Here is a 26,276-nt window from a genome sequence, read left to right as displayed (position 1 = left end):
TCCACGCTTGTATCAGGCCAACTTCATAATAGTGAAGTTCAGGTCAGTGTATGACAAGTAAATATCTCACCTATGCCAGACCAGCTGCTAATTCTTCTGTCTTAAATGGGCCTTCATTTCTTCTTTAAAAAGTGCATTGTCTTTCATGAATTCCCTGCCTAAGGACAATTTTAAAAACAGAGTTCTAAGAATCAAGTACTATAAGTGTACTTAATAGCATGTCTTAATATTAAATTAAAAAAGGCTACTTTTCTTAACAGTAAACTGGGAAACGGTTTGGAGAGCCAATACCAAAAAGAAATTCCGAGTTCACACCAATATGAACAGGAATGTTGGACTTCTGCGGATCTTCCCAGGAATCACTGCTGCTGCTGTAAGTGTCCCCACTTCACTTTGGAAATGGGTGAAGTGATGCTCAAATACTTGTAGGAAAGCAGCATTGTTTGGAGTAGTGGTTGGGGTTTGGAGGGAAGGGAAAGAATCTGTCTTCTTCTGATAAGCTTTTTTTTTTAAATATCAGAGCATTCAAAGACTATTTCAATATGCCATAAATGATAAAAGCTTTTCAAATATCTTTTGTATAAACTGCCTGGGCTCTGGAACATAAAAATAATTTCTTATCAGGACTCATAAATAGGTCAAGTGTGGTTTTCTAGACAGATGCAAGCTACAGTGACTAGGAAAATATTATCCTGGTGCATATTGAGGCCTATTAATAGATATCTTGTCAAAGAATAGACAATCTGGTGGGTGGAGTGTGATTATTTCTACAAGTCTTTTTTTTTTTTCCAAGGTTCATTTTGTCTCACACTGATGGTTCACATGACCCTCAGCATTCATACAGAGCTGAAAATGAAAAGTGGGATTTTGCTGCTGAAAATGAGAAGTGAAATTTTTTGCCTTTAGAAATTATTTTGCAGACTGTGATTTTAGGTAAATTAGTCTTTAAGTTTTGGCTAATATTAGTTCCATTAAATTGACAGGTCTTTTGTGGCTCTTGCCTGCTTAAATTGAATCCAGTTGTTTAAGCAGCATTCCCCAGTTATATCACTATTCTTTTTAGGTGAATATGAACAGATGGGAAGACAGAGGGGTGGTATATTTGCAATAAAACACCAACTGCATAGTTAGCCTCATGGGGGTTTACAGTATATTGCATTTAGCTTATGTGATCAGCAAGGAAATGTCTAGGTTGTTGAAAATACACCTTTCTAGGAAGAGAACTTTGCTAGGCATTCCCTTACAGCATTCTCTTGCAGTGAGGCACAATATCTACTTCAGTGTCAACTGGCCCAGAATATATAAGTGTCTCTGAGTTAAATCAGTTCAGTTTGGGGTTAAAAAACTTCATGCTTCATTAGAATGTTCTTTCCTGAAAGGTGAAACACTCTGTCTCTTAGGCAGACATTGGTTAACTAAACTCTTTTCTAAAGCAAAAAAAAAAAAAAAAACTGGGCAGGAGAGTGGAGTTCTAATCTCAGTTATTAATTCAACATTTATTTCATGAGTGTAACTGTACCTTTTTGTTGTACCAACCAGTGGTGCAACAGCACAGCCTGTTAATGGCACTTGAACAATAGCATCCTTTTTCACATCAGCTAATGACTGTACAAAACAGTTTATTTTAAAATGTAACCCTCTAGAAATTTTAAAGGAAGTCAGAGAGAAAAAGTCTCATTTTTTAAAAGCTTATTCTACAGTCTCAGTTATTGCAAAAGGGAAGCACAGAAGGGTGTAAGAAGACTGTAAGGCATGAGAGCCTGTAGGACTATAGGAGGAATAGACCACTTTAAAAAATGCTGTGCCATATGTGAAAATTTTAAGGATGACCTAACACACCTTTTATCTCTGTTCCCTGTCTTGTTTTTAACCAGGTAAAAGCATTCCTTCAGCCTCCAATTGAGGGCATAGTACTTGAAACTTATGGAAGTGGCAATGCCCCAGACAAGAGAGAAGATTTGCTGGAAGAACTGAGAAAAGCAACTGAACGCAAAGTGGTGATTCTGAACTGCACGCAGTGCTTACGTGGGGCTGTTAAAACAGTCTATGCAACAGGGCAGGTGAGGGCTGAGCAACCACTTCATTCCCCTCTGCTGTGTAAAACAAACATCTCACTGATACTTGCTTTAAACTTCCAGTAGTCTCAGCATATAAAACCAGGTTTATTAACTGCAAAGTTGTTGCTCATAAAATAACTACATCTGAAAAATCTTAAGCTGGAAGCATTTAAACATATATCTGCAAACAATATCCTGTTACTCCTGGTCTGAATGGTCAAAACAGGCAGCTCAAATCCCAAATTAGTGATTGCTCACTCCTGTCATGTACAGCACTCCAGGATACTTTGCATTAGATCTGTAGTATCTCTCTCAGAGGGATTCCAGTGAGCTAAAAGCTAGCTTAAGGGTCAGATGATCAAATAAAGTAGTATTTGATAGGATAACAGTTGCTTAGCTACAATGTAGGAACATGAAGAAAGCCTGTAGATGCAAGCAATATTCCAAATCCCAGTTCTTTATTTGACTGGAAGTACAACTGAATTCAGGGTGAGATTGGAGAACAGTATCTAAGGAATTGTCTGTATTGAAGAATGGAAATCAGTTTAGTTTAACCCATGAGGGTTGGCTTAAAGCAGGTTTTGTGTACATACTGTTAATATTCAGGGCATTTTGTAGTGTGTTTCTACCACAAGTTGTGTACCAAAACACGACATGACTGGGACTAATAAGAGTACAAAGGTGCATAAGAATATGTGCTGCATGTATTAGTGTGAGGGAAACTGGTTTAACTGGCCTTTAAAAAAGGACCAGATATTAAATAGCCAAGAAGCACTACCAGAGGGTGACTCATCCCTCTGCCTTGGACACCTGGTTTTGTTGGGAGCAACCACCCATCTGGCAGAGCCAGCCTCTCCTTTGACTGCATGGTAAACCTAAATACCCTGGTCTGGTGCTGAAACCTACCTCTTTTAGCTTTGGTTTTGACACAGCTTTAGATAATATTTGCACAAGGACTGTTTTGAAGAGAAAGAAATGGGTATTGTAAGATTTTCTTTATGGTTCCTTAGTATCCAAACTTGGTATTTTCTGATATGGGCAATTATTTGGATGTTGGTAAAACTTTTGCATAACTTTATGGAGATGTTTTGAGAATTAGTGACTTCTGCAAATGTCCCATGCTTTGTAGCAAATACTCTAGGAATATACAGATTATATAGAACAGCTCACTCAGAAGGGAAAAAGCCGTTAAGTCAATAAAAGATGCCAAATTTATATTTGAAAAACAATATGAACAAATGAACCCTAGGTTTTATGCGATCTTCTGCTTGAAATGAACTGCTAAAATCTATGGGAAGAAGAAGGAAACCCCTTTCCTATGCTTTGGTTAAAAGATTCTCCAAGTAGACACCTAAAATGGCTTTTTGCACACTGATCCAGACGCTGGATATGCTGAATTGAAAGATTCTGCTCAGGTCTTACTGAACCTGTGCAGAAATGTGTTCTCTTCTGGCTTCCATTTTTTAATATGGAATTTGTATTGTGTTGCTTCAGCGTCAGTTGTTGGAGGCTGCCCTGTTTTCTTGGCATCTTTTGAGGAGAACACTGAGCAAGGCAAATCCTACAAAGTTACTTCACACTTGTTCTTTCACTGCCTTCTCCTTTTCGTGAGGAACTGCTCAGTGGAGGAAGTATAATGAGTGAATGCTGTAATGTTGCTCTAATAGTAATTTTACTTTGATTTTTCTTTAAATTAAATATTTCAAAGGTCTTTGCACATGGCTGGGCCAGTTTTTACTCATTTGAGCTAGTCAGGTAGATCAGCTGTGTCCCTGGCTTCCCTTGAACTGTTTGTTATAATTAACTGAATGGCCTCTGATCCATCTACACAGTAGAAACTTATAACTGAGGGGACTTCAGTTATAGGAAGGAAGCTGGGAAATCCCTTCCTCCTCCTCTTTCACAAACCCACTGAAAAAGCCCTAACTGTTCTTTGGTTAGCTCTGCAGTACAGAAAGTATTTCTCACCTTCTCTGTATATGGTTTCCTATGGGACTTAAAAAAAATGTTACTCTGGGTCTCCCAGACGTGGTTAATGAGCTAATCAAGGCTCTGTATCTTGCTGAAAGTATTAGTTAAGCCACAACAAGTTTTGAAGCTGAAGCTTTTATACATGGTATTTAAAAGTAAAATGCAGTGCAAAGAACCTAGTTCAAGATGCTTTGCTGTGAGGTATCACATTATGGCAAAGAAGGCAGTCTGTGATTTGCCCAGATACAGTTTAAAGACAAGAGATCTGAAATCTCTTTTGTCTTTGCTGTCTTGTACACTTACAAGGCTTGCTGATCATAGCAAAGATCCTTCTTCTTTTTGTTTTTGTTCAGACATTTTATTTTTTTAACTATCAGAAAGTTAAAAAGGTCATCTTTTTCAGTTGTTCTTGTCAGAACTGTGTAAATTACATATTTTAGTTGTATCCTCTAAATCATACACTGCTAATGCAGCCTGCAAGAATCTGAAAGCACTCCCGCTGTGAGCACGCTGTAGTGCTGGAATTCATCCAAAGTAATGCCCCATAAAAGAATGGTAAATATGTCTGTGTGAGAACAGCCTACTTGGCAGTGTTCAAAATGCCACTGGGTTAAAACAGAGTAACTGCAGCTTTTCAATAAAGGGAATCTGACAAATCTGCAGATAGCTGATATGGACCTGTAACCTTTCCCTTTTAGCATAGTAAGCGACTGTGGCAAGCATTTGGTGGAATTCTTCAGTTTACTGCAGGAAAAGGAATTTAAAGTAAAAGTCATCTTTATTCAGAGTGCTCTAGTATTTGCTTGGTATTTGATAACTAAAAGTACAAAAATTACAGTGGCAGTAGGAGGAGCAAGAGAGTGGAGGCTTGGCTGCACACTGCATTCTGTGTAGCTACTAATCTTCCAAACACCTTTTCTGTATGTGCAGGTATTTCTGAATGCTATGCTAATTAGAATCATTGTTCCCTTTTATTCAGACTCTCGCGGATGCTGGAGTAATTCCTGGAGGTGATATGACACCAGAGGCAGCCCTAACTAAACTGTCATACACGCTCAGCAAGAGAAACCTTAGCTGGGAGGAGAAGAGGCAGGTAAATATTTCAGTGTGACCTTGAAAGACTAAGTTTCACATCTTCTATGCTAACTTCTGCTTAGCTTCATGCCTTGAGCTTCTCTCTTGCATTTAAAAGCAGTTGGTTCCAGAACCATAATGTGAACAGCCCGCGTTTTTGGGGTTTTTTCTTATGGAAAATACTATTAAGCAAACAAATGTATGAAGATAGGGAGAGAAAAGAATTCTCTGCATAAGTCAGGTGAAGACCATGATTGAGCCATAAAAATGCCATCTTTAAATGGTAGTAGTCTAGCTTGGACACTTCTGTACTGAAAACTCCATGTGGAAATTCTTATGGGAGACAGAATCCCAACCCTACTGAAGTCAGCAAAGATCTTGTCACTGATCTTAGCGTGGTGAAGATTTCATCCCAGACTCATTCACACAAAGCTTATTCTGAAAATAAATATTGCCTACAGCCTCTTCCTTTACAGCATTACTCATAACAGTATTAGATTTTATTTCTCTAAGAGGAGATACACTTTATAATACATAAAAAGTAGAGGGTTATTCTAGAACCAGTTGTAACTCTTTTTAAAACCAGAGTCCCTTTAACAATGTTCTTACTGTTCATTGGTTGCTTAATTAAGGCTTTTTTCCCCTGCAGGTTACATAGCTGTTCATCATGTTCCTTTTATACAAGGAGCCTATAGCTATGAATTAGATAAGGGAACAGCATTCTGCAGGAATGCATGAATTTCTGTGCTTGTATGTAGTGAACTCTTAATCCTGACACTTTGGGAGATGACATCATAATGAGTCACTCTCCAGACTTAACACTGTAGGCACATGTCTATCTCAGGATGGTGCTTTGTTTTTATTAAACCATAACAAACCTGATCATTATTTCATGCTCCACATCTTCCAAGCAGTAGCAGCTCTTGAGACAAACATATTTGGATACCTGTGATGCTAAGTGTAGTGTCTGAAAGTACCACTTACTGTGCTTCGACACAGTTTCAGCCTCTGGCTTGTTGTTGTTTGCTAAAGCTGAGAAATGGGAGGAGGAGGAACAGTGTGTGTCTTTGGTGAGGATGCTCTGTGCAAGGACATGCCTGGCAGGTGACACAGTGCTGTGAGGAGCAGGGGCATTGGATGCATTTGTGCATTTGCATTCAGAAACTCCAGCTCTTCACTGATACCCCTTTGGCATACTCAGTGACCCTGGAACATACACACACTAGCTTGTTTTTTGTTTTTTTTTTTTTTTTTTTGATGCAGACTTTAATCTTCTTGCACAGTGGATAATTTGAACTGGGACAGGAGAAACCTTCCCAGTCTTGCCTGGGTGTGTGAGTTAAAACTTTATTTGAGATCCAGTTTGCTGAGGTGAGATAGCTGACTTACTCAGGTGAGGATTTGATGATAAGGTGTTTTAGGTACCACGTCACAAGATAATTCTGCATTTCATGTGCTGCCCTTTGGACTGTGCTACACAGTTTTTGTGTGGTGGTATGCTGTACCTCCTTTATATGGTATGAAAAACAAAATAACTTCTGCGATTTCTTTGAGTTATGAAGGATTGGTTTCCTTATTTGACTCATTGTACAGACCCACAAACAATTGTGCTGGCACAACTAAGGGAACAGTATGCTGCATTGCCTGGGCAGGAATGAGTTATAGAGACCAGGAGAAGAAGAAAGCCTGGAAATATGTTGTCTGTGGCAATATCTTCAGCTAAACATATCACCAAACAATAGTCTCCCAAGAGACAGAAGCTCTCCTGAAGCTGGCGTGATTATTTTGGGATTCTTTTTCAACATGAAGAGCAAGGAATGTGCCCCCAGACACATATAAATGTCTGAAGAGCTGGTAGGACAGAATAAGGCACACAGGGTTTTGCACTGGGTGCATTTAGCACAGGTGCCAATTGCTAAGGTTACCTGTGTAAAGCAATGATCTCAACCTGTCAAATTCTAAAAGTGTGCCAAAGGAGTTGGTATCCTCTGAGTTACATGTATATGGGACTCTTCCAGCAGACAGCTATGGTGTTGTCAGCTCTTGGAGGGTTTTTTTTTAATAAAGGGCATGCCTAGACATAAGTAAACCTGGGGCATTCCTCCTGCCAGCATCACATCTGTTTCTTGCAAACTTTCACAATCCTGCTTTTTAAAATTCTAATTGAAATAACTCTGTGCTTTATAGCTGCATCAGCAACCTTTCCTGAAAGAGTGCCAGTGTGTAAAATTGTCAGAATTGAGGAAACTAGTTGCTTTTTCTTGATGACTGGCTTCTATCTGTGTTCTCCAAGTTTCCCAGAGTCTGTCATTAGAGCATTTTCATTTCTTTATTGCCCTATTCAAGTACTTTCTACACATGAATTGGCTGACCTTTTTACATTTTGATTTGTTTTTTTTTTCCCAGTTATATTTGAGGCACCCATCCTGCAAACTGTTACATGTCTGTTTGGGTACTGAATGACTGCTACTACTGTAGATTTTCTGCATTCAAAGCTGGATCTATGTCCAAATCTTTGAAAAATTTGGGCTAATGGAGCTGTGTGAAAAGTCATGGAAATACATGTCTGTCTACAGGCAGCACTGGGCTTTGTTTTGAGGTCTATGTACACAGTCTGTGTAGGAGTCCTGAGGTTTGTGAATGCTGGCAAGAGGCAGCAGCATTTCAGAATATTCTGGTCTTAAGCCTCACTCTGCTCATTACTCATTATCTGTGTGTTTAAGTAGGCTGCAGCTTACCCCACTAGGGAACTTTTGTCTGCATATTCTAAAATTTGGGGTGTTTTGTTATGTGCTTATTTTGGGTTTTTTTTTGCTTTGGAAGAAAGTTTTGTTTGCTTGTCTCTCTCCCTCCTTTGTCTTTTTAAACGTGCAGTCTGCATGGGACAGTAACTATTTCTTTAATCTTTTGTCTGCATTTAATTAGTTTCCTTAATTCCTCCAAACAATTTTCTAACTTGATTCTAAGGTTTTTTTATTAGACTACCACCATTTTTTTCCTCTGCTAACAAAGGGTTTGATTGCTTGCTTTTCAGATGCTGAGTGAGAATCTAAGAGGAGAAATGACTGTTGTACCCACAGGAGCCAAGTTCTCTTTGAGAGATAGCAAGTTCATTCAAGTGATTGCCAAATCTCTAAGTATCAGCAGCAAAGAGGTATATACTTAAATATTTAAAATTAATATAATGTAAAGCTGTAAACTGAGTTAAATGAGCCTAGATTAAAGATGAACAGCAAAGCTGAAAGCAAATTGGAATATGGAGTTAGGAGAAAGGACACAATGACAATTCTATAACTAAAATGTTTCTAATTAAAAACATATTAATGTTTTTCCCCCTCTTTTGTAGCCCCATCTTGGGATTATTTTCTTGGCTGGCTGATTGCAATAACAAGCCTCAGACAGATGCTCTAATTCAGGGTATCAATGATACGAAGAATTGCTTTATATTTTTGTTGTCAAATGTATTGACAGTTTGGAGCAATCCAAATAATAATGGGTAAAACAGCTAAATTGTACATGCCGTGATAGAAGGCTGATACTAAGGAAGCATTACACAAGTGTAATTTGTGGTGTTTAGTCCCTCCCAATTAGAAAATGTAATATAAATATAAATTAGATAATATAGTACTGGTTGTACAAATACTCACTTTTCTCTTGACTTGGGTTCAGGGAAGATGGGATTTTTATTAACTAATGAATACTGAATGTACTCTTTAGTTCTTCTTTAGTAAGCATGAGAAATGGGAGAATATTCAGGGGGCCTAGGAGGCTTGTCAGTGTAGGTTTGAAAGGACAGGTTGCAGAAATATCTGAGGAATAACATTAATAAAATTGATCCAGTCTTGAGGATATGGTCTTTTCCAACTCCCACCAGCACTGTTTTTCCTATTGTACTGATGTGTAGCTATGTCAGTACAGAGATGGCAGTTAGTGTGTGCACCTTAAAAGGTTTATAAGATACCAGGTACTTGTAGGGTTGCCAGAGAGAAATATAAATCTTATGGATGTGAGACTGACAAAATGTAAAATAAACACAAGACTTCTTTCCTTCCAAGAACTAAATGCTACCAGTTCTAAATACACAAATTACTAATTTGGAAACTTTACATGAAAGCAAGGGCAGTGTTTTTACGACTTGGGTGTCAATCGCATTAGAGGCGAGGCTGATATTAAATGTTTAATTTTATTTGTTTCTCAGGAGTTAGAAGCCGTACGAGATGCATTAATTCCACCTTTGGCTTGTGCTGCAGCTAAACTGGGTGACATAGATGCACTAAGAGCCATAGCAGAAATGGTAATGTAGAATGAACAGTATGTACAAAACATTAATTTTTAAATAGAACTGTAATTGATGATAGGAAGCCATACTCATGGAAAGTGACAACCTAAGTTTTAGAGTCAAGGTGCTATGACAGTTACAAATTGTTTCTAGACTTCTTGGTCTTTGCCTTTCAGAACTGGTATGTTCTTGTCCATCTCTGGTTTTCAGCTGTTTACATTTTCTTTTGATCTGTGAAAATAAAGGTAGATTAGAATGCAAGTTCTTATCTGCTAACTTTAGAACATTTTAAAATGATTTGTGCTGCTTTCTTTTCTCTTAACTTTCTTTATGCATATTCATAGTATCCACCTTTTGGATGTAAATCTTTCAGAAATAAAAAAAAGAACTTGAAAATTATATTTAAGCAAAACACAGTGCAGTGCTAATTCAGGATTTCTGTCTCTCCCCAGAGCTCTGACTTGGGCTATACCCAAAGAAGAAACAGGCACTTCCCTGTCATCTCTTTTCTTTTTTCCCCCCTCTTTGCCTTGGTTTACCCTATTGTTGAGATTTTGGTAATGGGCCTCAAGAAACAATAAATATATCCTGAAAGTAGGAATTAACTAAGACAAGAACAATTAGCAGTCTCTGGGCTAATTGTGGTGCTATGTGGTGTGCTGTAATAAAGAATATATTTCAGTGGGAAACATGCAGGAGGTGGAATAAATATCTGTATTGGTGCTAAAACAATGGTGCAAGATAAACTTTATATTTGACAGGCTTAACAATTTGGTGGCAGAATTAAAATGTGATGTATACATCCTACTGTGTGACGTTTGGCACAGCTTGATGTGCAGCCATTATCTTTTTGGCATGTGAAGGGTATGTCCTTTTGTAGGGTGGAAACCTGAGCTGTGGAGACTACGACGGCCGAACTCCCCTCCACATTGCAGCCTCTGAAGGGCACCTGCCCTTAGTTGAGTATTTGTTGACGTCTGGCGCGACTATTTATGCCAGAGACAGATATGGATCTACCCCACTGATGAACGCCATCAAGTTCAGGTAACAATTTATATACTGCTCTATATAAGGTTTATAAACCTTCTGTCATTTTGGATTTCAACTCCATCCATCCTGTGTTCTGGTCTTGTCTGGTCTCAGCAGTCACGTGTAAATGACAGCAGTTAAAATAACACATATCAGCTTATTTCAAAGGATGTGACTAGCCTAAATGAAATGATTTTTTAAAATAACATGGAATGAAATCAAACAACTTGGTATGCATGCAGAATTTTAGCGTAAGGTAATTATTGCTGTCCTCCTGCCAAGACTTTGTCCGTAATTTCAGGGCTCCACTCTTTATTCTGAAGCTTCCTTATAAAACAGAGCCAAACTGATCACTCCTTTTGATTGTCAGAAGTGAGAGTGCAGGACCATGGGCTGTCTGTTCTCTTTCTGCCCTTCCCTTTCTCATCAAGACCAGACTGTTTCAGTTGGCACAAAATATACCGGTAGGTTGACATGTTTTAATCTTCCCCTTCCACCAGTGCTTTCCTGAGTCTCTTGCTGGATGACTGTTTTTTTGATTTTTTCCTTCCACCCACTCATAATTATATGGGATGGTTGCATGGCTCTGCCTGCTTTGTGGATTTCCTCTTCCTGCTGTTATGAATGTCAGCAGTTCTTGAATGGTAGTCATGGACTTGCACTTTACTGGTCTCTTCCATGTTGTATAGTGCTAAGGAATGGCCATATCACAGAATATAAAAGTTACCAGTAATCAGAATTTAATTTTCTACAATTTAGTTTGTATAGCCTGGGGATTCATAGAGCCATTGGTCTTCCAGCATGTTAGAAGCTGCACACCATAATCTCTCCTTGTCTTTGATCCACTTTCAGCTCCTTATCTGATATTCAGTCTGTGTCGTGGCAGGAGAAAAGCCATTTTTTCTGTAAAAGAGCTCAGATGGATTGAATTTTCATGGTCTTTCCGGGTGAATGTCCCCAAATATTCCTACAGCTTTCTAAGGTTGACAGGTTCACCTGGTCTGTCAAGCTGGAGTTAGCTCCCTGGAAGGTCTGACAGTCCTGGATTACCATGGGCTGCAGGAATAACTTGAAGGCTTCTTCTGTTTCAAAGCCCAGCTGTAGAAAACTCATCAGGCTCTCTGACTGTGAGAGCTGGAGTGCGGCGTGACCGCGCTGTGCTATTGCCATTCCTCCTGCATGGTCCCAAACAGCTGTGTGGCTGCTGCTTTACCTCATGAATATATAAGCTCTGCAGTCTTAAAGCAAAAACAAGCCCAACAGCAAATCAAACAAATAACCTTGGAGTTGAATAGAGGTGGCTCTGGTCCAATGTGAGAAAATGCTAAAGCATTAGATACTATTAGATGTTCCTGCAAATCAGGCACCTACTTTTTTTACCCCACCCATCTACCGCCTGAGGAATTTCACATGAGCTTGTTGTTTGGATTCCTTAGAATTGCCACTCCTATATTAGACTCCTACTATGACTCTTAAGCTCTAAAACTGCACACCCATTTTGATGCAGGGAATTCTAAAAGGAAGCTGCACCATAACCATTTTCAGTTTCTCTTTTTGTTTCCACTGTTGGAATGAGAGGAAGAGTTGACTTAGAACTAATCTCATAAATGTGTATTTATGATCTGCTGTGTACTCACACTGCATTTCACACTGGTAAGCATATAAAGGAGAATGCTAAAGAGCAGACAGCTGTATATGTGTGTAATTAGATACCCACTAAAAAGATTTCTGCTACAGAAGTATTTAAATTCTATTTATTAAACACTTGCAAGCTGAAAGTAAAGAGATTATCCTGATAGAAAGTAGCAGAGAGGGAAGGGGTGGGGGGGAAAACTGATGATAATGAGTAGTCAATGCTTTAAACTGTTAAATATTGTAACTTTCTCAATTTTACTGAACATTGCATCAGCTTAATCCCATTTTCTGAGAATTAATATTTGTTTAATTGGCATTTAACTGCAATACAGTATCCACTCATCTTAAAAATAGCTTTCTTCCAGTCTTTTATGTAACATTTCTCAGTGGCTTGCCTTTTAACCAGCATGCAAACCTGTATAATGATGACTGATTTCTCTCTTCCATTTATTAATTGTAAAGATGACCAGGAGTTATGTCTGTTCTTAAAAGCTTCTTAACATAGCACTGTCAGATAGACCAGTGATTTGATTTATGCCAATGACAGTCTCTTACATTTTTTGACTTTAAGTGACTCTTGCTTTGTTTCTTTCTAAATAAGAAATAAACTACTGCATTTCCGCTTTTTCATTTGTAACTCTGCAATTTGCCTGTAGTCTCACTCACTTTATGCATGAAGCTAAACAGACCACTGTTAATCTAGGCCAGTTGCTTGACATATCAAAATAAGTAGCATTCCTTTAATTTCTTACAGCACCCTCAAGGGATAATTAATTTTCAAAACAATAGAATAATATTTTTTTAATAACAGAAACTCTCTCAGCAGGAAAATGTCTTGAATAAAAGTTGTGTATATTTTAAGTAGTAAAAGTGCTTCCATTTACTTGTAGAGCAGTGGTAAAAGGTTGAAAATGGGGAATTGCTCATACAGTGCTGTGAGAACATCAGATTAGAGGTAGTAAAATTACCTCCCACGTAAATATGAATTTAAATACTTGATATTTTGAAAGGTTACATTTACATTACTTCAGGAAATCTAAGGCAGAGAGAGAATCTACCTACCACTGACTCCAAGAAGCACACTGTAGCTTGTCTTTACAGTGTTTGAGCACAAAATTCCCACTGATACCATGCAGAAAACCAAATAAGTGAAACTAAGCTGATCCTGCCATAACCATTCTGGCTGCTAGGGGAGCAAGCATGAAAAAGAATGAAGCCAGTCAAGTTTGGATATACATTACACCTGCATTTCTTTGACGAGAGTTGGTGGAAGGTGTGCAGCCTAAGGCCCAAATCCTGCAAACTCTTACATGTGTGTTAATTTCACATGTATGATTCATCTCTTTTGAAGTTAATTCACTTTTAATAAGTGTCTGCCAGGTGAGGGCCTGGGATGACAGGTACTGTACAGAACCTGGATTCCCGTGAATCCAGAGCCCTCATGAACTGGTAAGAGTGTGGATATCTTTACCTGGAACTCAAACTTTGCTCATAGTGCTGAATGTTGAAGACTGCACCAAATCAGGTATTCTGCTACAAATATATTAAAAATATTAGTAGACACTCAAGTTCTAATGTCCAGTGTTATCAACAGTGGAACCTAGCAGGTAGGAGACACTAGAAGCACCTTTTGCCTATTTGTTTTTTCCTTCAGAGAGGGACAAATAACTGATACTACTAAAAAGCTATCTTAAGTAACATACTAGAATAACATTTCTACAGCCTGTGTCTGACCAAGAGCTGTGGTTTGGTGATAGAACACAGTAAGAAAAGGGAGGGTCAGGAACAGCTCACAGGTGACAATGCTAAGCATTTGTTTTTTGCTTAGTATTATCAGGTGGGGCTAAAATGAGCATGGAGCTGTGCAAGCCAGGGCTGGCTTGGGAAGGTTGCCATCCCTCTGCATCCCTCAAAGACAGCTTTGACTGTCCAGCGGTTCTTCTGTTCTTGATTTTGTGCTGTCACCTTAGAATAGGAATTGCATTTGAACCATTCCCAAGAAGTTCATGGCTCATGACATCACCTGAACTTCAGATCAGCTCAACTGTGACCCTTGTGATGATTTTGTAAAGCCACAGGAGAGCAGCACTTAAAGAAACAATTTCTAAAGACAAATAGCTCTCATGTGCCTAAGACATAACAGTATTAGAAAATTCACAGCCACCCTCTTGAGATATGAGAAATGCCCTAGTGGTAGGTACAAGACAGCAGAAGTGGTGCTCTGGGGAGGCTGAAGTTTGTTCAGAATGTCGATAGCGTTTGGGTGCAAGCAGGAACAAGCTGCAGTGCGCCTTGCCTCCTGCATAGTTTTCATGTTGAGTGGTGGGAATGTCAGAGGTGGTCTGTTTGCTTTCTTCCACTTCACAGCCACAGTACTAAATCTGACACTTTTAAACTTTGCATTACTATTTGTCCCTACTCTTCTTCTCCCTTGCCCTGTCTTTAACGAGCAGTAGTGCACAGCACTTTTTCCCATTTTTCTAAGAAATGTGACTTCGAGTGATTCATCAGGACATTGTATTTCTGTTTAGAAATGCTTTATTGTAAACATTTATTGCAAACACTATCAGTTATAATGCTTACAAACTTAATTTATTTCAAACAAGTTTTATTTTTTCCTTGTTTAAATTTGCTGTATTAAATGAGTGGGGTAAATGATCCCAAATCTGTCTGTACCAGATATTTACAGAGTCCCACTCAGAGCAGTAATGGCTGTGTGGGGTGAATGGGGTGTGAAGGGCTTTCTGGAGAGATTCTTCCTACCAGTAAGGAGTAAATAGTTATAACAGGAAGAGAAAATCTGTCTTTTTGCTGGCATCTACAGATACAGACCTCAGGTGGAGCACATTGAGGGACAGCACCACACATTACATGCTTTGCAGCCTTTTACCTTTTAGTGCTGTCTCATAGCAAAGCTTTTGTTTTAAAAAATGCTCATTTCATGCTGAGATTTCCTGTATAAGGTGGGAAATGAGGAATACTCCAGGGCAGTCCTTGGAGAGTAAACAGACATTCCCCATGTTCTGTTCAGTACGCAATGAGAGTCTGAGTGAACAGACATGTTCTACTTTAATCTATTTCAGGTCCAATTTCATTTCAGCTAATTACTGTTTGGATTAAGACTAAAAACTAAAAAAATTCATACATGTAGAATTCATGTTTTACCACGGATTGAAAACTAGGAGACCATGCCATTATTTTCTGGCTCAAGGAGATGCTTGTGCATGACGAGCCATGTCATAAGGGACCCACCTGAGAAAATATTTTAGATAACTGAACAAACTTGAGGCATGTACTGTCCCAGCAATGCTTTGCTATGAAGCAAAGGAAGATTTTTTTTTTTTTTCGCTGTCAACTGGAACAAAGTACAATTAAAAAAAAAATCTGTCTCCTAAGGTCAATAACCTGTGTTTGGAAAAACAAGATGATTCCTATAGCACATGTACAATTCTTCGGTTAGTTTAGAAACTAAAGCTCTTATATGGAACATATAAGCTTACATAGGCTTTATATGGATAACTGTAAAGTAACTTCTGATTGAAGATGTAGTTTCCTAAAAACAGGCAGAGGGATTAGATAAGTAGTTTAGTCCAATTCAAAAATGGAAAGGCCCATGGCTACCACCAAGTAATTAAGCAGAAAGTGTATGTGAGCTTTTCTTTTTTTTTTTTTTAATTACTACAGATGATTTTTTAGGTAATTGGTTGGAAAAACACATGTATTTCCTATTAAATGATAAGTCTCTTTATTTTGAAGTGTTATATTATAGCAACTTACTTAAAATAGGAACTATGAAACTATTCCTGATCTACTGGGTCATCATGCTCTTTCTGGAGGAAAAAAAACATGTTTTGATTTGTAAACTAGATCAGTTGTTTAACACAGGAGTATTCTGTCATCTCCTTTTCAAACCTAATTCTAAACGTTCCACTAGGTTAGTTATGAAAAATGTATTTGCAGATTTTCTACTTGCCATGTTATTTTCTACTCACAACAGTACCTTTAGAGAGCAGCCTTTCCACAGAGTTTCTTAAGCATCTGACTAAGGTGTAGGTGTTGCCTGGCAGTGCTATTTGTCCCTTTATCTCAAAGGAAAGGACAAGGAAGACCTCCTAAAGTCTCCAGGTAGAAATCAATAATAAAGGTATTGAGAGAGGAAGTTAGGAAAAAATGTGCTTTTGACAGAGGTTCGTAAGAATACTTACCATCATTTTGAAGCCCTAAAAATCTGATTAGCTTCACCATTAACATAAAGATTCATTGCTTATCTGCAAGACACAATGTTTTATTTAAGACTAATATGTATGGGCATTGTATTCTTTAAAATACAGGAATGATGCTATGTAATATATATTCTCCCTATTTGCATGTATTTCAGTTACTAATATTTCTACTGTTAAATGCAACTAGCACTAAGGTTAAGACACTAAGAATTCTTGGAAGAGAAGGGTATGCATCCCTTTCCTTTTTAGAGCTGAACGTAACACTTACTTAGGGTGTGAATGAGTTTTTGAGAGGGAGGGGAGCTCTGTTTACTGCATCTGTCACCTTGGAAAAGATTGATTTGTTCTGTGATTGTGGAAAAGAGATTGATTGACTGTTTGTGTATATGACAATGCTGGATTCAGGGGGAAAAAGTAATTTTCAAGGTCAAGTCACTTTCTCATTTTTTTTCTATTCCTCTCATAAAGGCACATACCAGTGATTAACTTGTTACGAGAAACAGGAGCACACCTTTCAAGCCATGACTTGGAAGATGTTGGGACAATACTCTGCAGGTAAATGTGGTATTTGAAGTGGCCCTAAAATGCATGTGGAGTGGGAAGGTTTTTCAGAAGAGACTCAAAAATTCATCACTTCCAATAAACAGTTGCGTCCCTGGCACATGAGAGAGTTCTTTCTGTGATGGAGGAATAATAAGGCAACAAGTGAAGTGATGAAATTAAGAATCAACTCTGTTTCAAAGCACCAATAAATCAAGAGAGTTCCAAAGGACAAAGGATTGTGGGGATAAGTGAGCTAGAAGCAAATAAATACCCCATTTTCCCCCAAAGTCTCTTATTGAGGAATGGTGAAAAGAAGCTGTTCAAGGTGTAATTTTGTAACATCTCTCTTTAAAAATAAAGCTGCACAAATCATCTTTTTTTTTGCCTTAAAGTCCACTTTTCACTTACTTTGGAATGGCTTCTATTCTAACTAGTATGTAGTATTGTTCTTAAAAATAAGTAAATAGACAAATAGGTTTAACCCCAAAACTTGTGAACTGCTGCTCACCATCACTGTAGTTAATTTTAAGAGGATAAAATTCTCTTAGAGCTGGCTTTCCATACAGTTACTTTCAATGTATAAAAATGTAGATATGTGTTATAAAAAGAAATAGATGTTAGATTTCATTTTTTCCAGTAATGTTCCTGATTTCAAATCACTCTGAAAATTGTGAGAAGGTTCCATGTATTTCCAAAAAGTACTTGTAGTTTTTACTTCAGTTCCTCTTCTCTCTTCTTTTGAAAAACAAACAAAAATCCCCTGAGCACTGGCCTTTATCTCAGGACTTGGCAGGAAATCATGAGACTTGCAGGGACCAGCCAGTGCTGTATAATGTCTACCAAACAAGGTCAAGGTGAAGCTTATGTGTGTTCTGTGTAGAGACTGGACTCTGTCCTTTGAGTAATTCTGGAATTAAAGAACACTGTCTGGAGTGTTTCCATTGTCATAACATGCTCAGAGCAGAATGGGTAATAAGACTTTTACCATGGAGTCAAAATATGCACTTCCCAGGGCACTGCAAGTGATAGGACAGAACTAAACCCTTGGATTCTGCAGTTTGCCTCTGCCAAAAAAGGTTTAGGCAATGACATTCCTCTGCAAATAAACTGGCCTCTTGCTTAGTGCTGGTGGCATGTGCAGAACCAGTTTGGCTAGCTGACCTGGCAGTAATATGTCCAAAACAAAAAAAAAAAAAAAAAAAACAAAAAAAAAAAAAAAAAAAAACAACAAAAAACAAACAAAACAAAAAACCACAAAAAAAAACAAAAACAAAACAAAAAAAAAAAAAAAACCCAAAAAAAACCAAAACAAAACAAAAAAAACCAAACAAAAAAAAAACCCAAGAAGAGGAAAAGGCTTCTTCACACAAAATAACAAAATGGGGTTCTCATGCATTTTGTTACAGCTTTTTAGGGATCATTGTGCACCTGGAGCTGTATGGCCTGTACCAGGAGCAGAGCCAGGCAGTTGTCAGGCTTCAAGACAGGGCTGAAGAGGCTGCTCATACCCTGCTCCTGCAGAGCTGAAGCTCTTCATTTGCTCCACTGTTTTAGAGGGCCTGGCATACTCATTTCTACCAAAGTGGACTTCTTCCACAGAGCATTACTCAGCTAACTATAAGTTACTAAATCTGAGGTGCTGGTGTTTGTCTCTGATATTTCTACATTGTCCTCAGATGACCTTACTGATACACTCATTTTCCAGCATGCTCTGGCTCACTTCTCTGTCCTCTCTCTTGTTTTAAGCCCCCTCTTTGCAGGCACTGGCACCTTCATGGCAGAGCTTAAACACAGCCACATGGTCAAGCTGCTTATAGAACCAGATGTTTATAACATCTCCCCTCTATCTAATTTGAACTATTTTCCTATGTTTCTTCTATTTTGTAATGTGCCTTAAGCTGCAATTTCTACCAGTCTGAATTTGTCACCAAGGCAATATGTCAAGTTCTTGGGGTTTAGAAGGATAAAGCTGCTTGCTTTCTGATAAGCTCTGTGTTTCTGTACTTAGCTAACTTTTTCCCCCGTGCAGTTCTCTCTGAATTAAACTATAAGCATGTTTTCCCTCTGCTACCTACCAATCCTCAAACAGACTGTTATAAAAGACCATGAATAGTCTCCTCAGCCTCCTTCTGTTTAGATTCATGATTTTATAAAAGAATAGCTAACTTGAAAGATTATGGAGATAAAATAAAAATAAATGTGTTCCTTTGGCATTGGTGATGTTTGAGAGGGAAAGGAGTACCAGCCAGAGCTGAGGGTTGGACAGTATCAGTGGGAACTCTTGTGTAGGAAGTGGAGATGCACATAGTTATTAAATCTTTCATGGTTTCGTTCGCTGGTGTCTTTTTTAAAGTGAGAGGTGTTAGTCTGGTTTTAGAATCACTTTGTTGATATTTGGTATCTGGTTCATGGCTTTGTTTGGAAATGAGATCTCAGTGTTAGTAATCTGTTAAAAATGTCAGAATATTTTCTCATATTGCAGTAGTATTGTCATCTGTCTGAAAAACCAAACCATGATGAGATAAATTGGAACAGTCTTATTCTGAAAGCTTCTAGACTTCTGGAGTTGGTAAACAGTTGATGTGTGTTTGTTTTTTAAAGGGGAAAAAAGCTTGTATAGAGTTGAGGTACTTCAAGTCTGTACTTCACAAAATTAAACACGGGCACAAAGCCAAACCAGCTTTCTCATATTCTTAGATTTCATAAAATGATATGTTATATTATGATATATATAAAGATGTAGCCTTTCAAAATCACCACCTTTCAGAATAAGATGCCTCTTCAATTTAACATAAAGAGGGGGTAAGGCTGGGGAAGGAAGGGTAAATATCCCTCTGCAGCAATAAGGACCAAGCTTCTACTGCTTGCTGTCTTTCAAAGTCTGTCTGAGCTGAGAGAGATGTGGAGACACAGGCTAAGAACAGTACTCCCAAATGTGTTTAGGACAGAGCAATCCATGTCTTGTGGTGGAGTTTTTTTTTCCTTTGACTCTTCATCTTAAAAAAAAATAATAAGAAAAAAATTTCTTTCAGGGTGATGACACACCCAAAAACAAGAAAGTCTGTCTTGATTACTTTATATAGACATAGAAAAAGGAGAATTGCTGATAAAGCACAGCTTTGTGTCCCAGGGAAAGATGAAATCCTAGTACATGAAGAGGCAGGAAGGAACCCCATTTCACTGTACCTTTTACTTCCCAAATCTACAAATGCATTGGCCCTTGTCCTTAAAAACCCTTCGCTCCTGGTCCCCTGGCAGTAACAGAGCACCCCTTAAATTGCAGCTTGATGTTGGTGTGATTGTAGGCACAGACAGCACTGTCACTATTCTTGGTATCTTAGCTCTGTCATCATCATGGCTACATTAGCCCTGCTGAAACTGTGAACTGGATACATAATTTTTCTGAATGCAAGAGTACTGATAGGCAGGATGCCTAGGATTATCAGCTGTCAAAGGTATCAGAGTTTAGTAAACTGTGGTAAATAGTTCTTTATCAACAAAACAGGTTTTAAACATCATGGTAAGTATATATTGAAGATATCTTTGTTCCATTGCATTATATAACAGTGATGGACTTGCTGCTTGGAAGTTGCACTTGTAGTTGGAATTGCTGGCATAAATATCTTTGAGACAAATACAGAGTCAGGGTTCCTATAGTGTAAATTGAGAAGTCCTCTGTATATATTTTAGTATGTGAAGTATACTTACTGTGTATAAAGGAAATCCAGATGTCTATGGCTAGACTATGGAAATTTGGATTTGGAGAAAGTGTTTTGTGGTGCTCCTGATGATAATCAATCTAGTAAATAGTAGGTATCTTCTGTTTAGACTGGTATCTAAATTTTCTCACAAGCTACATCACCTTTTGTTCTCAGTCCCCACAGAATAAATTTCTCACTTGATCAGTAAATGGCTGCTGCAAAACTGAAGATACTTCTGTGTATTTGGATTGCTCTAATGTCATGAAAGGAGACCACAGTTTTGCCCTCTGCAGTGAGGGTTAAATTGCTCTTTCTGAATCGGTGCTGTTAATAGGCAGTTAATTTTCGAGTAAGTGCAGCTGTCCTTGTTTGTTGCTTACAGAGATGTAGCTGAGGTGCCCTGGGTGTGTGGGTTGGTAATATTTCTGAAAGTCTTTGACCAAAGTGGTTTCTACTTCACACATGGCTGAATGATGTGATTCTGTTTGGCAAATACAATGTGCTCTCCTGTCCAGTGTTGGTGATGCTCATAATTCTCTAGGTAGGCTTTTTGTTTCTTCCTTTAACCTGTGGTCTTACAGTGTTAACAGCAAGAGACTAGTCTTTGTAAATAAAGATAATTCATGTGTTCCAGAAGTGGCTGCTAAATAATTTCTTTGCTTTACTAATGCTTACACTTTTTCTTTACTAATGCTCACGTCTTTCCTGCAGTTTCCTTACCAACCTCCCACTGAGCTTCCTGTTGGATCTCCTTTGCTTTCCTCTGTTTCCTTATTGCTTCTGAGGGGCCTTTCCTTTCGTGATGGCAGTTTTCATTAATGATTTATTGATCCCTTCCTTCATGATGCCAGACTGAAGCACTGTTAAATCTCTTAGTATCCCACTACCACTTCCCTGTCCCCCAAAGGCCTCAGCTGTGGGTCACCAGGGGTGCATGGAGGAACACAGACCATTTGCTTTCCCTTTTCATGCCCAGCCTCTGGGACTGCTGCAATAAGAGGCGTCCGCTCCCCTGAAAACATATTTTCAGGTACTTAAGTGATTTTATCAACAACAGAAGTGATTTCAACCTAGCAGAGTAGTGAATGGTGCAGCCCTGCTTTCATGGTTTCTTCCATGACTGCTCCTTGCATATTGAACCTTCTCCACTCTTTACCAGGTCTGCCTGGCTTGGCCATCACACCCAGGAGTTCATCACCATCTCCATCCCTGCTGCCAGCACAGTGCTTGTCACCCACAGCAAGCTCTGGTTAAGGCAGAAAACTCTGAATTTAATAATGATGGGGAGGTTTCCCCTCTCTTAATGAGATTCAACCTCACTTGATGATTATCAGCAGGGTTCTGCTGAAACAATCTGCAAGCTCAGGTCTAAGCCTCAGAGATGCTGGTATCCTGAAAAGACTGAAGGCCATACTCCCAACCTTCCCATCATTTCAGCCTGTCTTCAGGCTTGGTACAGACTGGCATGATTTTGCATATGCTTTTAGCCCTTTTACCAAAATGAGAGTTAAAAATAAACTTTTAAGTATTGTGGATGCAACTACCAGCAGATGTGCAAAGAAATAACCTGATGTGCATATCTCTGAAACTTTAACTAACTTATTTGTATAGGATTCATTCTGATCCTTTCTATTGCTTGTTATATGTGGCAGATAGAGGTCATCTTTGAAAAGCTTTTTACTTTTTTCTGTTTGCTGCCCATTTAAATCCTACAAATTGTTTTGTGAAACTCAAATATAGCTGTATTACTGTCCAAATAATATCACATAAATGTACTTAATGTCATAACTATTGATAGCAAGCACAGTTATGCAAACTTGTGAAGGGGGTTTCTCAGGGGTTTTAAATAAGTCTTGTGGATTGCTGGCACATCTGCTTGTGCTCTCACTCAGCTGCATCTTGATTTAGCCAGTGCCCTCTCCCCAGCTCATTTCATGAGATAAATATTGTGTTGTGAAATATGAAACTGCGTGACTTTTTTTTCCCCTTTGGTCATAGTCACACCCACTATGTGAAACTAGCCTGTTGTAAGTACTTATAGCACAGCCCTATTAATTTAAGGAACTGATTCATCAAGCTGTGTTGCTTGCTCAGCTATTCAAAGCTGTTGTAATAGTGTTCCTTACCTCTCTACCCTGGCAACCATGTTGAGCCTGGTTCAGCCTTCACCTGCTGAGCTCATTGACAGGACCCAGGAGCTCACTGAAATTAACGGAAAGATTTAGAGCCAATATTAATTTTTTTTTTTCCAGCCTTACAGCTAAAGGTGATATGGATGGGCTGTATGCCTGGTACCTGGCTGGTGCAGACCTGGAGCAGACTGGTTATGATGGCAGGAATCCCCTACAAGTAGTAAGTGTCCATACAGCTGTGCTCCCTTGGTGTGCTAGCTGAGTAATAACACGTGCTCTTGGATAATATTTATTTGGGAAAAATATATGTTGGACAATAAACTGGATTAGAATTTGTTACAAACTCAAATCTGGTGCTGTTGTGAAGTAATAAATAGTTGGAGCGAGAATTTTCTCATCTATGTTGGAGGAATTAAAATTTAAATTGGATTTTAATGATTTTGTGGTAACATAGTCTTAATTCCCACAAATGAGTATTTGCATATCCTTGTGCACAGGATAACAGGATTTATTCATATTTCTACTTACAGGCAGAGGCTACAGGACAGAAGGAAGTTCTTGACTTCCTTAAACAAAAGCAATAGAAAGGTAAGATTTTGTTCTCAAGTGCTGGAGTACTGAAATGTATCATCAGCACAAGTATGAAGAGAGATCTGGTATTTAAGCCCTAGTACACCCTGGGACATCTGGGTTCATCTGCTGTCCCTGTCTTGGTTCCTGATTTGACTCTGAGTACTTAAATCCTTCTTTGTAGAGTGAGGCTAATGTTTATTATTCTTTCTGCCTGAACCTGGAAATGCTTTTTTGTGCATTCCACAGCGTAGTTCTGAACTTGGTTGGGAATGCAAAAGGTACTAAAATAAAACCACTGAAAGCAACAGTGTGATGTTTCATCAGCCTGTTGCAATAAAAGGCTCCTCTGTCTTGTCTGCTTTGGAGAGGAAATGCCTTTTATCAGGCACGTTGGCCAGGCCTGGCTCTCAGGGTGCCGTGCCCCAGCACAGGAGCGTTCCCTTCCCCAGGACAGCTGCACGGCACCACAGGAGGCCATTCAGGAGGGGCCACTGTGCCACCTGCAGCATCTCCACCTGCCCTCTCCTTCTGGCTTTCAATGGAGCTCCCTAAACCAGACAATCTCCTGGTGTAACATCGTCAACCACATGGGAAACGCGTGCCAGATTTGTCACAGAGTGGAGTTAGCTGTACTCCGCATGTGGACTGCAGAAAGTTCTGTCACAGAGAGCCGTGACCAGGGCTGCTCCTGCTCTGGGCACAGCACAGGGCAGTGCCACAGGCTCCCTCTTTCTCAGGCTGCAGAGGCAGCTGCCTGGTTGTGCCTGACATGAATCCCTTCTGTGCTGCCATCATCCACAGTGTGTTTCCCTGGCCCTGTGTGTGTGTGTGCGCCTCATGTTCAGAGCATCAGATCTGGCAAGTCCCTCTACAGGGAACTTGTTGGGGCATTTGACCTTCTCCAGTGGTGTGCTGTAACTGGAAGCATTTAAAACACTCACCTTTCATTTCTCAGAGCTCCTTTCTGATGCAATACATTGTTGATTTAGATTTCTCCAATATACTGGCAAGTCTAATCCAAATTTAAATATTGGGAGAAGATTATCTCCTTTATTTCTTTAAATTAGCACAAAATGTAGTTAAAGGTCAATGGTTATCTGACCACTTGTGTGTCCCATTTGAGAGATGTTAGTGGGGACTGCAACTGGAATTTTTTATTTTCTCTATACTGGTTTAAATTAATGAAGGACACAGGCAGATTGCTTTCCATTAAAGTTTTGGGATTTTCTTTGTTTTTACCTGATTCAGAAGGATTAGATACAATCACAATCTTGAGCATTTAAATGGAAGTTTTCCAGCAGTCAGGATGTCAATGCTAAAATACCTTTAGAATATGAGTTATGCTACAAAGGGATTTCCATTTTCATTGAAATAGGTCTGCAAAAATCACTTTTCTTTTGTAAGTGGGGAGTGAATGTGTTAAGTCCTCAACTCCTCCAAGGATCACCTCATAATTCCTTTGGACTCAGCCACCAGTAGCGTAGGCGGTCTGAAGGAAGTCTTCAGCACTGCAAGAGAACTGGCCTGGCAGGCCTACAGGGTGATCTGTTCTCAGGAAGGCTTTGGATACTGCCTGGTTCTAAACATCCATTCTCTTTCTCCAGGGGCTGTAGAAGATGGTCACTCCTCATCAGGAATACCAGCTTGAAGCATTAATGGTGTTAAGCCATTATGGGAGAAAGAGAGGAAAGAAACAATAGTAGTGCTGCTTGGGGCACACAGGAAAGCTACAGCTTAGAAAGATTCTTTATTTAGGATCACACTGATTGTCTAAAAATCGTTTGCTGCCTTTATTTTTTAATCACTTTTCTGGAAATAAATTATTTTAAGTGAGTGAGGCTGGAATGCATGGCTGTTCCTGTTACAAGTTCTGATTTTAAAGAGGCCTTTTGAATGTTCTTACGTTAAACCACTGAGGACAGTATTGCAGGCATAGCAAATGGAAATGCTGTGGTGAATTCATACCAAGGAAAACCAGTGGATTGTGCATTTCTGGGTTTCAGCTAATAAAATCTCTGAGGAACAATGTTGATTTCACTTTGTCTGTTTTTTGCAATGACTTTTATCACTCCAGCTGCAATTACAGCAATTGTGAGTGTCAGTGCAAACAATTGAATCAGTCATGGGCATCTGCCTGCAGTTGTGTACTAATCTTCACCAATGTGTCACTATAAACCCTCACTTGAAATGAGTAGGAGGCAGATGCCATAAAGCATGTTTGTGGGACTGCCTGAGTGAATTGATTGTTTTGTTTCTAATAGCATCTTTCCCACATCCTGACCGGAATATAATCAAGATTGCTACATGCTGGACACATAATTCTTTGGACTGTAAATGGGATCTCACTATTAACAGACCCCAAGTTTAAAGTCCCAACTCTTGCAGACTAAATAAAGAAGGCGATACGTATGTTTACAGCTGTGTCTGCCCTAGAATATGTAAACGTAGGGAATACTTCAGGCAAACGCATATATTGGAGATGGCAACTTTTAATTTCACCTACAGCTTCTGCAGTAATCTGCGTGGATTTTCTATCTGCTGCATCTGAAGGGAATCTTTGAAGTGCAGATAGTTTTTTCTTTTTCCTTTTTATACTGCTCAACCTTCCCACAGCTATTCTTACCATGGAGAAACAATTACTTGCTGAGCGTGCTAGTATTAAAAGATTCCCAAGGTATACTGGATGTCAGATCACACCAAAACAAGGGAACTGTGCATGCAGTCTGAGAAAATGCTGTATATAAAAATACTTGATTAATGTGAAGAGTAGTGCACATCTTCACTATGGTCACAAAAATCACAACTAAGCTGTCTCATTATTAAATAATTTATATTACATAGCAATGAATATGCTTTAGATTGAATAAAATGAATACAGAATTAAATGAGATCTAACAACAAAAATCAGGCATCAAATTTGTAGTATTTTTTGGTGTCTTATCTGTAAATACATAAAGTTGATGATGTATGTAGCAAAGTATTGTTTGTGAAATTTTTTATGATCAGGAGTAAAATCATGCACAGACTCTTCTTCCTAGGGTGTTCAGAACTATTATCTT

The 26,276-nt window shown here is 38.8% G+C and overlaps 1 protein-coding gene across 1 annotated transcript in view; it reads left to right on the top strand.

Annotated features, from left to right (window-relative positions):
• The window catches only part of ASPG (asparaginase), a 44,651-nt gene extending 19,408 nt beyond the window's left edge, over positions 1–25,243 (top strand). Inside the window, exons 7-16 of the mRNA XM_053946122.1 lie at positions 261–373; positions 1,875–2,060; positions 5,008–5,121; positions 8,137–8,256; positions 9,301–9,396; positions 10,262–10,425; positions 16,737–16,823; positions 22,765–22,864; positions 23,175–23,232; positions 24,822–25,243. Coding sequence (XP_053802097.1) covers positions 261–373; positions 1,875–2,060; positions 5,008–5,121; positions 8,137–8,256; positions 9,301–9,396; positions 10,262–10,425; positions 16,737–16,823; positions 22,765–22,864; positions 23,175–23,228 — 1,034 coding nt within the window. The 3' untranslated portion in view covers positions 23,229–23,232; positions 24,822–25,243. The remainder of the gene's footprint in view (positions 1–260; positions 374–1,874; positions 2,061–5,007; positions 5,122–8,136; positions 8,257–9,300; positions 9,397–10,261; positions 10,426–16,736; positions 16,824–22,764; positions 22,865–23,174; positions 23,233–24,821) is intronic.
• Positions 25,244–26,276: the final 1,033 nt, after the last annotated feature.

The sequence above is a fragment of the Vidua chalybeata genome, chromosome 6 (assembly GCF_026979565.1).
Source record: "Vidua chalybeata isolate OUT-0048 chromosome 6, bVidCha1 merged haplotype, whole genome shotgun sequence".
Classification (NCBI taxonomy): Eukaryota; Metazoa; Chordata; class Aves; order Passeriformes; family Viduidae; genus Vidua; species Vidua chalybeata.
The sequence above is the reverse complement of the archived record's forward strand: the minus strand, read 5'-3'. Positions and strand labels throughout refer to the sequence as shown.